We start from the raw sequence: 14,802 nt of genomic DNA, 5'->3' as shown, positions 1-14,802 counted from the left end.
TTTCTTCTGCAGACTTCATTTCCAGTTGGACCACTTTTTGTTGTGATTGAAAAGTATTAGTTGAGTGATGGTTAAAGCTGGTTGGGTAGACTTGCTGTCTTTCACTTCAGTACTACCATAAAGCAATAAATTTAATGTTGCAAGCAAACCGGAGGGAACTAATGATTTCTGGCAGTCAGTACCAAAGCTTCCATTGAAATTAGTACTACACTGAAACACCTCTTTTCTCAACCTCATAATAAATCTTTGGAATGCTATGACATTGGCATCAATATTGCAAATTTAGTGGGCAGGTGGGCACCTGGAGCTCAGCAGAGGCAAGGCATCCACAGATCAAAATGTGGGAAAGGAGAGGTCAGTCAAAGCATCCCACAGGGCAAAACAGAACAGGCCAGAGGCCTTTTTCTCAGAGTTCCACATCATGGGCGATTAAAGTTCATCCTTTGAGAAAAAACTCTTATGACCAACAGTGAGGTGCCAGTCGAGAGAGAGGCTCTCATCTTTGCAGATGTCCTGTTGCTGCGGATGTTGGAACCTGGCATGTCATTGCTTTGCTTTGCTACCCCTTCCCTTCTACTTCACTTTGTTCACTTGTGAGCTAGGCTCTGTCTTCACTGCTGGCATGGAATGAAGTGTGTGTCTGAGAAAAATAGATAGATTTGCAGCTTTGGCTGGCAGGCATATCTCAGACAGAGTTAGACTGAAGACATAACTCAGAGATGGCTGTAGCCCTGAGAGGCTGGTGTGCCACACAGAACCTTTTTAAGAATGTCTCAGAGCCCAGTGTTGGTGCAGGCAGAGGCAGCTGGCGGTGGTGGATGCAACCAAGCTATAAGCTGTCACCCTACCCCCAGCCACAGGGTACAAGTGCACCCTGGCTGGACTGTTGGGAGACTTTGACAGAGAGAGGGGTGGGGGATTGTTTGAGGCTGGACATGTTGACTGGCTGGCCAACGTATTTTGTATGTGTGGGGGGAGTGAAGTGGGAAGTGGTGGAGTAGGGGAATAGATGTGTGTTTTACACCAAAGGACCAACAAAGAAAAATTATACTAACTTTATGGATAATAAGTTATGAATTACAACTTTGAATGTTAAAGGGCTGGGATTGGTTATAAAAAGGAGGAGGGTGGAGGCACTACTGAACAGAGATAAAGCAGATATAATATTTTGCAAGGAACACATCAAGTAAAAGGGATTAATGAGCTTAAATTGAAATGGTCAGCTACTTATAAGAAGCCCTATGGGCCATCTAAAGCAAGAGGAGTGATGATTATAATAAAATAAAAGAAATGTGGTTTTAATTTATTAAAGGTAAAAAAAAAGATGAGATGGGAAGATATATAATATTACAGGGAGTAATGGGACAAGAAGAATATACATTGGTTAATATATATCTCTACTCTCTACTCTAATCTCTACTTCCCTTGCTCGGCTTCGTCCATTCTCTTCTGCTGCCCCTTACGCCTGGAACGCTCTTCCAGAACATTTGAGAACTACAAGTTCAACCGCAGCTTTTAAAGCTCAACTAAAAACTTTTCTTTTTCCTAAAGCTTTTAAAACTTGATGTTGTGCAGACTTCTACTGTTACTTTCTACTGTTAGTTTTACCCTAACCTGTGCCTACTTACCCTACCCTGTACCTGTTTGCATTCTCTTCCCCTCCTTATTGTTTTACTATGATTTTATTAGATTGTAAGCCTATGCGGCAGCGTCTTGCTATTTACTGTTTTACTCTGTACAGCACCATGTACACTGATGGTGCTATATAAATAAATTAATAATAATAATAATAATAATAATAATAATAATAATAATATATGCTCCAAATGAGAATCAGGCAGTATTTTATGGCGAAGTGTTTAAAGAGATGGAGGAAATCCGAAAGTGTTTTATAGTAATTGCAGGGGATTTTAATATAGTGTTGGATAAACAGAAAGATAAATCTAACCCCACTGCAGATGAAAGACGTAATAATATTACAAGTTTAAACAAAATTATGAATAGAAATGGGTTGAAAGATGTCTGGAGAATGATAAAAGGAGATGAAAAGAAGTATACTTTTTATGCATTGGTACACAAGAGCTACTCAAGAATAGACTATATTTTTATATCAAAGAATTTAATATCAAAAGTACTAAATACCGAAATAGGGATTATCAAAATAACTGACCATGCATTATTTAATATGGATATTAAAATAAAGAAAGATTATAAAGAAGCTAAAAGTTGGAGGTTGGATACAAAGGTGTTTAAAACGTAGTGGAAAAAAATTGAAAAAGAAATGAAAGATATATGGGAAATTAACGACATGGGACAATGCACTCAAGCGGTATTGTGGAATATGTTGAAAGCAGTAATGAGAGGGATTTGTAGTAGAGAGTCATGCAAATTGAGAAGACAACAAGAAGAAAATATGAAAAGATTGGAGGAAGAAATTAGGGAATTGGAAGTACATAAAAGATAGAGATAAGCAAATTTACGCATGACTACAAGCGAAAAGGAAGGAATGGGAAGGAAGGAAAAGGAAGGATATGGAAAAAGTGCAGAGGAATTTGATATATTTGAAAAGGGAATTTTTTGAATATAGTAATAGGAACTCTAAAATGCTGGCTAGACCCACACAATCTAAAAAAAACAAATAATTTAATTGGGATGCCATCAGATAAAACAGGAAAAAGTTATAATTTGATGAAGGAGAAATTGGAAATATTTCAAGAATTTTATCAAAAATTGTATTCATCAGAGGGTAGTCCCCTGGAAAGGATTAAGGAATACATTGGGAAGCATTGGAAGATAAGGTTGCAAGATAGGGAGGTGATGGAATGACCAGTTTCAGAGATAGAAATTGAAGGAGTTATTGATAAACTAAAAGGGAGGAAGTCCCCAGAAGTAGATGGGTTGGGACTGGAATATTATAAAATATTTTTTAAAATGTTAATATCTAAATTGAAAGCATTATATAACAAAGTATTAGAGGGGGATAGGATCCCACCATTGTGGGAACAGTCCTTAATTGTATTAATACCAAAATTAGATAAAGATTTGACAGATCCAGGATCATATAGACCTGTCTCTTTAATAAATCAAGATGCTAAAATACTGACAACAATAATGGCCCAAAGGATGAACAATTTTATGTTTAGATATATTAAAAGAGATCAGTGTGGCTTTGTAGCAGGGAGACGGATGTCGAACTTAATTGGAAGAGTGTTAAATACAATAGATATAATAAAGAATAGTAAGTTAAAAGCAGGATTAATGGCCCTGCATATTTTCAAGGCCTTTGATTGCGTGGAATGGCCAGCATTAAAAACGATAATAGAAATTTTTGGATTTGGTGAAAGATTTAAGGGATTGATAAATAAATTATACTCAAAAAATAGTGCATTGGTCATGGTAAATGATGGTATGACAGAACAGATTTCCCTAGCCTGAGGTACAAGGCAAGGATGTCCCCTTTCCCCAATTGTATTCACTTTAGTTATAGAAATTTTAGCTAATGTGATAGAGAGGATGAAAGTATTAAAGGGATTGGGAATAAAGATGAGATTAAGATAAACTTGTTTGTGGATGATACCTTATTAACGATTGAAAAACCCTTGGAGAAAATGGGTGGAATAGAACAGCACTTGAAGGAATTTGGGGAAATGACAGGGTAGCAAATAAACAGGCCTAAATCAGAGATGGTGTTGTTTAATTATAGTAAGGAGGGAGCGCAAGGTTGGACTAGTAAGAAAATAAATATTAAGGTAAGAGATTCAATTAAATACTTAGGAGTATATATAACAAAAAAATTAGATAGTTTAGAGGATAAAATTTTTAATAAGTTAAAGAAAAAATTAGAGGATTATAGGAAAATAAGATTATCATGGTTTGGTAGAATAGCGATTATTAAAATGAAGATCTTGCCTAAGATTATTTTTTTATTTAGGATGTTACCAATTAAAGTATCGGAAGCAGAACTGAAGTATTGGCAAACTGTTTAATAATTTTTGTAATGGAGATAAGAAAGCAAGGGTTAACAAGAAAATATGGTATAAATCTCAAAAATAGGAGGATTGGGACTTCCTAATATAAAGTTATATTACATAGCTAATCAATTAAGATATATCATGGATGGTATTGTAGGATCAGAAGACTTAAATTGGTTAGGGATGGAAGCACAAGATTTGGATTTAAAGTTGGGAAAATATTTTTTTAATGTTTACTAAGAAAGGTTTGGAAAAAATTGAGAATCCCCTTTTAAAGAACAGTTTAGAGATTTGGGCAAGGTACAAAGATAAATTGTTATCAATCATTTCCCCTCTAACTCCAGTCGTGACGATGGGAAATTTTACAGTAAATTTAAAGAAGTAATTGGAAAAGGAATTAAGGGAACAGAAAATAATCAAATTAAAAGATTGGATGGAAAAGATGGATAGTAAAGAATGAATAAGAGAGGTGTTAAGAGGGAGAAAGTTATCTTGGTTTAATGGTGTACAGTTAGAACAATGGACAAGGAAATGGATAAATGAAAATAAAGAATGTAGAGAGTATACAAGATTTGAAAAGATGATTATACAAAGGGAGGATAAAGGAGAAAATGTAGTTATAAAAGGTACAACGAGTGGAATATATAAAATGTTGCTGGAAATTGAAGATCAACAAGAGTATTTTAAATTGGTATGGGATCAGGATTTAACATGGCAAATAAGTAACCAGAGTTGGGGAAGGATATGGGATTTGCGTATTTTGAAAACTCTGTCTGTAAGGATAAAGGAAAATTATTATAAATTGGTTTGGAGGTGGTATCTAACACCAGCAAGATTAAATCAAATCAATAAAAAATATTCCGCTCTATGTTGGAGGGGATGCCAGGAAACTGGCACCTATGTTCATATGTGGTGGAGTTGTAAATATATACAGAAATTTTGGCAAATGGTATTTAAGGAGATAAACGAAATAACTGGGTTGAATTTAGAGGTATGTCCAAGTATAGCATTGTTGTCAATTTATGATAAGGTTAACTGCACGCAAGCTATTAAAGACTTAATAACAAATTTATTGACAGCAGCGAGATTAATGATATCCCGAAAATGGAAGAAGCAAGGCGATTATCAAATAGAAGAATGGTATAAAGAAGTATGGGATATTGCTATCAATGATAACTTAACGTGTTGTATTGAAGTTAAAAGAGGATTATTGATTCGAAATGATTTTGACGAGATATGGAGATTATTTGTAGAGTTTGTTTTAATAAAGGGGAAAGGGTGTACACCTTCACAAGAGTCATTACAATTTTGGAAAGTAGAATAATGGTCCCGGGGGTGGGGTGCACTTCTTCATATTATTATTATTATTATTATTATTATTATTATTTATTGTTATTATTACTTTGTGTTTATGTGTAAGATTAATTTGTTGTTTGTCATATAATTTGTAAGTTAAAAATAATAAAAAAAGAAATAAAAAAAAAGAAAAAGAAATTAGTACTACACTGAAACATCTCTTTTCTCAACCTCATAATAAATCTTTGGAATGCTTTGGCATCGGCATCAATGTCTTCAGGTGCTACATCATGGAAAATATTTGTGTTATCTCGGACTAGAACTTATTCTTTGCTTGTCTTCTTGGCCCGAAGTTGAGGGAAATGGTAGAGAACTCTTTCTCTAAATATGATTGTATGAACTTCTGGTTGTGCATCCAATCTTGTGAGCTCCACCAGTTTTGTCCTGAACATTTTTAAAATACTCCCCATAGGGAATATGTACTCTGTATCTTCAGAAACCAGTTTTCACTTATAAATGATGCAACGTGTGCGAAAGCCATGGACTGACAGACATTGTCTTCATAGACATGTTGCTGTTGGTTTTGCGTTTCTACAGATCTTGCTTTGTGGCATAGGTTGGCCATGCATCTGATGTGGAACTTAGCTTCCAAAGCAATTAAATCTGTACCTTCCATTATAGCATGAAGATCAGTGTTATCAATGAGTGATGCTTTTTCACAAACATATTTATCAAGTGCCATAGTTGCAACATTTGTAAGCGGCTGATTCCAAAGTGGTCCTTTAGTACATTAAAAAAAAAATTGTCTGTAAATCTTGGAGATGGTGTGGATGCTCAGTGTGTCTTGCGTGGCGTCTGTGTTGATGATTCCCCACATGATTGTGGTTCATTTTGAATTGTAACTTCCTGGTTACAAGACTGTGACCGTTTAACTGCACGGTTCAGATTTTTTGTGTCATACTTAAGTGAACATTTTTTTATGCCAACGTGCCTGCCTTATGTCTTTCAAAGGTATGCTGCATTCCTTTTCCTTCATCAAAATATTCAATTTTTACATCATTTGGTAATCTTCCAAGTTCTTTCAATTTCACTAGATTTTCTGATAGTGTCTTGTACCTGGCACTCCGTTGTTTTGGATTAAGATTTTCAGCTGCACCTTGTAATTGGCACAAACAGCATTTATTCCAGTCTAACCCAGAAGGAACTACATCTGTGGAGGCGAGTTTAAGTTTCTTCTGCATAGCCATCATATCAGTTCACCTAAATAAACAATAAAAGACTTGTTACTTTTCAAAAATTTAAGCTATCTTAAACAGCGGTAGATGACTAAAGTGTTTGATTAGTGAAGAATTTTTAAAGAATAAAATTAATAAATAAAAATGTTCTTTTTTAATTAGTGCAATCAAAAATAGTTTTTAAGCAAATTTATTAAAATACCTACTTTAAAATAGTACCATTGAATTTTTTGGCCAAAAAAAATTATAAAAGACACCTCAACTGCTTACCTATGCCATTTTTAAGATAGAGTCCACCATTTTGAAAGATGGTCACCATATTGATTTCTAATTGATTTCTAATTTTTTGGGGTGGTCCCTATCTTAAATGACTTATATAGGCCTAAATTAAATGTGAGCAAAGTAGCACCTTCTTACCACAAATTGCCAGATATTGTTTTTTTATGCGAGCAGCCCCCACTAAACTTGGTGAGGGTGGGGGGAAAGGAATGTGTAACAAGGAGTTACAGTTAGTGTAGTTGTACTTAGATGTTGAAGCAATATTGTTGAATGCCCCTGCTCTTATGCACTTCAAATAAAGGCAAATGCCAAAGAAGGTCCCACTCTGTCTGTCTTTGCTCTCTTTAGGTGATACATCTGGCCCAGGTGAGTTTCCTCATCCATGCCTTTGGCTCAGCCTTCACCTTGGACCTTGAACTGAATCAGTAAGTATCCTCTATGGAGGTGACCTTCTTTCATGTTTGGATGCAGGAGCTCCCATGTGTCTGTGAGAGCGGGATGGGGGAGAGGGAGTAAGAATGGCGACGTGAAGGAATTGGCTGGTCAAAACTCTGCAACTCTGTAGTCATGACCATCCAGCCTCGGCAAATGGAGACAAGGTGCATGATCAGCAGAAATATGTGTGATTCAGCTCTTCAGTTCTTCAGAATCTAGGTAAGGAGATGGTAATGGTTTTCCACCCCCACCCCCCCAAAAACTCACTGCATATAGAAAATCAGTATAGGCTGTGAGCTCTTCTCTGTAATACTTTGGTTTTTCATTTGCAGGTGGGCAGCATTCAAACATGTGGTAGATCATATGCTTTCACATCCGTGGTCCCAGTATCTATCCCAGTTAAAAAGATCTTGAGAAGCAGAACTGCAAAAAATCCTGCCAGGGACTTTGGAGAATTATTGTCAGCCAGAGTAGGATGATGTTGTATTAGATAGACCAATGGTATCATTCAGTATAAGTCCACTTTGTATGTTCATATGTGATACTTTCATCTGTTGTGGAAAGTGGGGCTGTGCGGTTGGACTGCATCATGCAATCTTGCTGATCCTGTAGCTTGGCTCTTAATCAAGGAGCTAGTCTGCGTGTGTGATTTACTGTGAAGGGAGAGCATTTCAGGATCGTTTGGGACACATGACTCCATAGCCACCCTGCTGCTTCTCCCTCTAAAACACACATTTGGTTTGGTGCATATGTCAGTGCCACAATGACTCCAAGACCTCTGTCTCTGACCATTGTGGAAACAGAACTCAGAGTCATATAATGTGTAGAGCTCACTATAAACATCCATTTAGAGTGGGAGCAAAGCAAAGGGTAAATTGATTGTCATGAATTATTAGGAAAGGGATTGAAACTGTAAACAGTATATTTTTGGTCCTATTTAGAATACTGTATTTGGTTTTAGTTGCCCCATAAAACTGTTACCATAGAGATAGAAAAAGGTGCTGAAGATGGGAACAGAAATCATAGAATCATAGAATAGCAGAGTTGGAAGGGGCCTACAAGGCCATCGAGTCCAACCCCCTGCTCAATGCAGGAATCCACCCTAAAGCATCCCTGACAGATGGTTGTCCAGCTGCCTCTTGAATGCCTCTTGTGTGGGAGAGCCCACAACCTTCCTAGGTAACTGATTCCATTGTCGTACTGCTCTAACAGTCAGGAAGATTTTCCTGATGTCCAGCTGGAATCTGGCTTTCTTTAACTTGAACCCATTATTCCGTGTCCTGCACTCCGGGAGGTTCGAGAAGAGATCCTGGCCCTCCTCTGTGTGACAACCTTTTAAGTATTTGAAGAGTGCTGTCTCCCCTCAATCTTCTCTTCTCCAGGCTAAACATGCCCAGTTCTTTCAGTGTCTCTTCATAGGGCTTTGTTTCCAGACCCCTGATCATCCTGGTTGCCCTCCTCTGAACACGCTCCAGCTTGTCTGCGTCCTTCTTGAATTGTGCTTCTCTCACAAGCTTATTAGATTTGGAGGGCATACAGTGAAATTGACAGGTAATAGATTCAGAACAGGCAAAAGGAAGCACGTCTTCACACTTATAAAATTCTCAGCCATAAGATATTATGATGGACATTAGTTCAGATGGCTTTAAAAACGTTTAGTCTAATTTGCAATGGATAATTACACCAATTCTTAGCCATGATATCAAAATGAAACTTCCACAGGCAAGGGCATATGGTAGGAGACGCCGAGGCAAACTTTAATAAATGGTTATGTTCATCATCCTTAACCTGTGAGCTTCTAGAGGTGTCCATCCCTAGGCAGGCTTTTATCCTGTTTTTAAAAACAACATAGCATCTTGAGGCATCTTAAAGATTATTGGATTTATTATGGCATAAACTTTTATAGACCAACTTTAGACATATTGGATCTAAAAATATGCTGAAGTCCAGGTACAAGATAGTGGCTCAGGAAAGTAGACCTAGGAATATAGAACAAGTCCCTCAGCACATACTCTGCTATTCTATGATTCTACTTGGCCTACACCAGTGGAGGACAACCTCTGGCCTGTGAATCTAATGCACCCCATAGATATTGCCCAATGCAACTTGCAGAAGGTTCAGCATCCTCCGTGGGGCTCTGCCTCCTCTCCTCGAGCCCCTCCCCCTCCCCAAGCCCTGTGCTGGGGGGAGGAACCCCCATGTTACCTCCAGTGTCTGATCTGGAGACAGGAGATAACAAGGGGATTTCCCTGCATGCTGCTTGCCCTCCCAGGGGATCAGAGATCAGTGATAACAAAGGGATTCCCCTGCACTCAGCACCCAACCCTGGGCAAACCCCTTCCTTTGCCACCCATTCTCCCATTGGATGTGAGCAGTGCAGGATAGAGACACCTGACTCATCTGGGAGTAGATTGGCGTGTGAAAAGATTTGTGTGTAAGCCAAGGGGAGGCAACATAATTTCTCCACCTCCACAAGCTCTCTGGATTTCCTACTAAATTAGGGGTTGGACTCAAGTGCAAATTATCCTGATCTAGCTTCTGCCCGCCCCGGACTAAAGTCCGTTTCATGATGAGATGCACGGAATGTTAACTTCATTTGACTATATGTAGGGTGACCGTATGACAGGAAAAAACCCATATGACTGAAAAAACCCAGATTTGTCAGGATTTTTTGTAACAAATCTGGGAAGGGGGGAAATTATGAAATTTGAAGAAAAATCCAGATTTCCCCCCATCCTCCCCAGCCAAAGAGCATTTCTACTTTAATGGGAATTAACAAAAATGCTTATATCTATGTCATCTGTAAGAGATAAAGTGATGAAACATGGCACAATGATAGCTCTTAGGGACAGCTTTAGCCATACCAAATTTGAAGCAGATCCGTACATCCATTGATTTTTACCATTTTTTTTAAAATGCAGTTTTAAAATTACAGGTTTAAAATTAATTATGTTTAAAAAACCCATCATTTTTAAAGATAAGGTGTTAGGTATTTGATTTGAAAGTGTTTATATCTAAGTGGAAGTTTTTCTGGAACTGAAGAACAAAGTGGATAATTTCTGAGATAGTCATCTCAAGGTCTTTGAGAGCGGCCAGGATGTGCAGCTGGATGGCTCTCTGACCAAGGCTGTTTGCCCATGTTTTTTTTTCTGGAGGCATAGCAACACAATCCTGGTGATGCAATCTGGTGTTCATATTGCATGTGGACACTATGATTGGCTCACAAGGCTATTAATATGTGACATGTGATTGAAGAGTGTGGAGAGTTTGTGTGAGGAGCTTTTGTGTAAAGTTCCTCAACTATGTTATGCTCTATGTAAATACTTGTAAACTTAGATTAGTAGTTCAAAATACTACTGTGTCTAAGTATTCCTTCACTTCGTGAACATCTGCCTGCTGCCAGTGACCTCTGTCTCTGCTGACGTGTGCTTGCATTCTGCGCATGCTCTGAGGGAGTGCAATACATCAGACTCCTAACAAGGAGATGACACTTGGCACCATGATAGCTTTTAGTTAGGGCTTTAGCCATATCAAATTTGAAGCATATCCATTCATCTGTTGAGTTTTAGGTGTGTTTTTTTTAGTGTTCAAGGTTTTAAAATTATTGTTTTTTAAAAATGCTGGAACCATATCCTTCAAACTCAGGTTGTCAAACCTCCTCTTTGGGGTTTTGTACCTTGAGCAGTTTCAGCCCTTGGCATCAGGGGGATATCCAGTTTTTAGCTAAGAAGTGCTGGGTGAGCAGGGCACTTTTCCTGTTGAAATTTGGTGGGCAGGTGGGCACCTGGAGCTCAGCAGAGGCAAGGCATCCACAGATCAAAATGTGGGAAAGGAGAGGTCAGTCAAAGCATCCCACAGGGCAAAACAGAACAGGCCAGAGGCCTTTTTCTCAGAGTTCCACATCATGGGCGATTAAAGTTCATCCTTAGAGAAAAACTCTCATGACCAACATTGAGGTGCCAGTCGAGAGAGAGGCTCTCATTTTTGCAGTTGTCCTGTTGCTGTGGATGTTGGAACCTGGCATGTCGTTGCTTTGCTTCGCTACCCCTTCCCTTCTACTTCACTTTGTTCACTTGTGAGCTAGGCTCTGTCTTCACTGCTGGCATGCAATGCAAAACATTTGAAGTGTGTGTCTGAGAAAAACAGATAGATTTGCAGCTTTGGCTGGCTGGCATATCTCTTAGAGACAGAGTTAGACTGAAGACATAACTCAGAGTTGGCTGTAGCTGAGCCCTGAGAGGCTGGTGTGCCACACAGAACCTTTTTAAGAGCGTCTCAGAGTCCAGTGTTGGTGCAGGCAGAGGCGGCTGGCGGTGGTGGATGCAACCAAGCTATAAGCTGTCACCCTACCCCCCGCCACAGGGTACAAGTGCACCCTGGCTGGACTGTTGGGAGACTTTGACAGAGAGAGGGGTGGGGGATTGTTTGAGGCTGGATATGTTGGCTGGCTGGCAAAAGGCAGAGAGAGGCAGAAGACAACCCAGATGGACCAGCAGCTTGGCCCTGTGAGGCTGGGTTGCCACCCAGAGTGTTTTAAGAGTGCATCAGAGTCGAGCGGTTGTGCAGGAGGAGAGGAGGTGGAGGTGGCTGGTTTTTAAAGTAAGAGTTACCGGACATGACCAAGCAATAAGGTGCAATAAGCAATATCCCCAGCCTCAAGTGCACAGTCCAGCAGGACCATTGGGAGACTTTGGGGGACAGTGAGAGAGAGGGAGATGGAGATTATTTGAGGCTTTGGTTTGGCTACATTGACTTAGAGAGAGAGAGAACAGAGGCTGCACAGACAACCCAGAGACACTTGTTGTAACTTAGCCCCACGGTGCTGGCATGCAATGCAGGGCATTAGAAAGAGGGTCTCAGAGTCACATGTTTGTGCAGGAAGTAGACAGGAGTTCAAAGTCTGGATGTGCAAAGTGGTGCCAACACACAAGTCTTGAGAAGCTCATGTATATAAGTGAGAAGTGTGAATGGGCGAAGTAGTGTCCAACACCCACAACACCCACCCTAATGTTAGTGTAGAGAAACTTGTGACTGTCATACACAAGTTTAAAAACAATGAAATTTAAAAATAAAAAAGCCAGCCAACTGGCTAGCCAGCAGCAAACCCTGTTAACAGCGGCAGCAGCAGCAGCAGCTTTCAGCAGAGTGAAGGTACAGTCAGAAAAGATATTTGTGGGAAGAGGAGACTGAAAGGTCCATCACACTGGGGGTTAACACACTCCCTACCTTCACTTCTCTGCCCATGTTTTCATTCCTCAGTTCCTTCCTCTTTTTAAAAGAGGAAGTACCCAACGAGCAAGAGGTCGATTCAGTCCGCTGTTCTAATGGCGCTGCTTCTCCTGCACACAGCAGGAGAGAGCATGCAAGTTTAAAAAAACACTGGACTTAATGAGTTTTTTTTTTTTTTTTTGTCGTGCAAGGAAGGCCAGAAGGGGCGGAAGGCGCTTGGGAGGCAGACAATGTCATGTGAGGGACCTGAGCAACTCCACGAGTGCCCAGTAATGAGTTTGCAATAAAATGCTCATCGGATGGAGCTTTGTATCACACAGAGTATAGCAAAAGCTTCAAAGTACAGCAAAAGCTACAAAAGTAGAAGTGAGTGAAGTTATTCAGATACATTGAATGTCTCATTTGTTGTTTATTTCAGTGATTTTAACATTAAGACGTTATGTAGAACAGAATTGTCTTAATTGTGTGCCATAAAATCAGACGTGACCAAGGCTATGTTCAGGTGGGACCCGCCCCCTAAGTGCTGGACCCGCCCCCTGAGGCCAGACATGTTGTCCTCCTTTTTGGTTTCCAAAATATAGTCACCGTACTATATGTATTATGTGGGCAGAGAGAGCAAGAGAAATGTTAATAGTGGCACCAAATGCACCAAACACAAGAGATGCAGACTATGACAGGGGGAAATCACATTTCCCTACCGTGTAGTAGTTACTCTATTTCCCATTTCACTTCTGCATTGGGGGTGAGCTTAAATTACACGGGGAAGTGTGCAGAGACCCCGTGGCCCCTATAGAACAATGGGAACAGCATCCTTTATAGTGGAACTTTCCTGCACACGCAGGAAATACTGAAAAATCTCCACTTATTTTGATGGAAGTTGGGTTTTCTGAGGCTTATTTTAAAATGGGAAAACCAGCAAATGGAGCAGGAGATGCACATGGACCCTTCCCCATTGCTGCAGTCCCAGGCTAGATTGCCCCCACCTGAAATTTAAATTGCTAAAATAGTGATTCCATAAAGCGAATGGATCATTTTGCAATGGAGGGGCTCATCAGACAGGGGGTGGGGGGGCAGGAATTGTGGGAAATCGTGTTTCCTTACCACAGTCTCTCTTGCTGGTTCTCTTCCACTTTCAAAACAAACACTTTTCATGGACCAGTAACCACATGGACAGTAGATTTAAATTTCAAAAGAAAAGCAAAAAAGAAAAGAAAAATTGAATGCATAGATTAGTATATATAAATTTCAATGCATACGTATGGAAATGTAGGTTTTTAAGAGCTATACAAAAACTTCAACAAAAGGAGACCAAATATCCAAATAAGTATCCATTCGCAGGGGGCGTCTATATACTACCCATTTAAATGTTGAAAGATTTGTAAGATCTTCAGTCCATTGCATTATAGTAGGTGTGCATTTATCCTTCCAGTGTTGTAATATCAGTATTTTAGCTGTCAGAACGGCGTGGACAATCTATTTGTGCTGACTATGTATTAACTTCCAGAAAGCAGGTAGATAATTTAAAAGATCATGTACATCAGTAAATATTAAGGAGTGTTCCAATATAAAAGTTATCTATAACTTATCTACCTTCTCCCAAAAAGATACAATATTGGGCATTGACAAAACAAATGCTGAAAAGAAATATTAGCTGTGTTACACCTCCAGCAATTAGCTGACATAGACAAATCCTTATTAAAGAGACATTGTGTTGTGCAATATACCAGGCTTATCTCTGCAGAAGGAGTCTCATGGGTAGAGCTGTCACCTGCAGATGTGTAAGACTGCGCATTGTCTTCATGTAGAGCAAGGTTGAAAAAGGTACCTACATTATATGCCTTTAGACGCCAGGTGAAGATCTCTTTATTCTCCCAGCATTTTAACAGTCTATAAATAAATTTTAACTTGGTGTTTTAAATTTGTAATTTTGCATTGCTGCTGTTTTTATCTGGTTGAGCTTTTATATTGTATTTTATATTATGGTTTTATACTGTTGTTTTATACTTTGAATGGTTTTAATTTTTGTGAACCGCCCAGAGAGCTCCGGCTATTGGGCAGTATAGAAATGAAATAAATAAATAAATAAATATACAAATGTCTGACATGTAAGTATGTGATTGGGACATTATATGGTGTGTGTGTGTGTGTGTGTGTGTGTGTGTGTGTCATTCAAGAGGCAGCTGGACAACCATCTGTCAGGGATGCTTTAGGGTGGATTCCTGCATTGAGCAGGGGGTTGGACTCGATGGCCTTGTAGGCCCCTTCCAACTCTGCTATTCCATGATTCTATGTATAAAACTAGAACAAGTAAGTTAGTGATGGCTGTGACAAATGTTCATGTGAGTTTGTGTATGTGG

The 14,802-nt window shown here is 39.2% G+C and overlaps 1 protein-coding gene across 1 annotated transcript in view; it reads left to right on the top strand.

Annotated features, from left to right (window-relative positions):
• The window catches only part of ADAM11 (ADAM metallopeptidase domain 11), a 167,558-nt gene that overhangs the window by 26,521 nt on the left and 126,235 nt on the right, over window positions 1-14,802 (top strand). The window contains exon 3 of the mRNA XM_063133045.1: window positions 7,130-7,206. Coding sequence (XP_062989115.1) covers window positions 7,130-7,206 — 77 coding nt within the window. The remainder of the gene's footprint in view (window positions 1-7,129; window positions 7,207-14,802) is intronic.

The sequence above is a fragment of the Elgaria multicarinata genome, chromosome 1, assembly GCF_023053635.1.
Source record: "Elgaria multicarinata webbii isolate HBS135686 ecotype San Diego chromosome 1, rElgMul1.1.pri, whole genome shotgun sequence".
Lineage (NCBI taxonomy): Eukaryota > Metazoa > Chordata > Lepidosauria > Squamata > Anguidae > Elgaria > Elgaria multicarinata.
The sequence above is the reverse complement of the archived record's forward strand: the minus strand, read 5'-3'. Positions and strand labels throughout refer to the sequence as shown.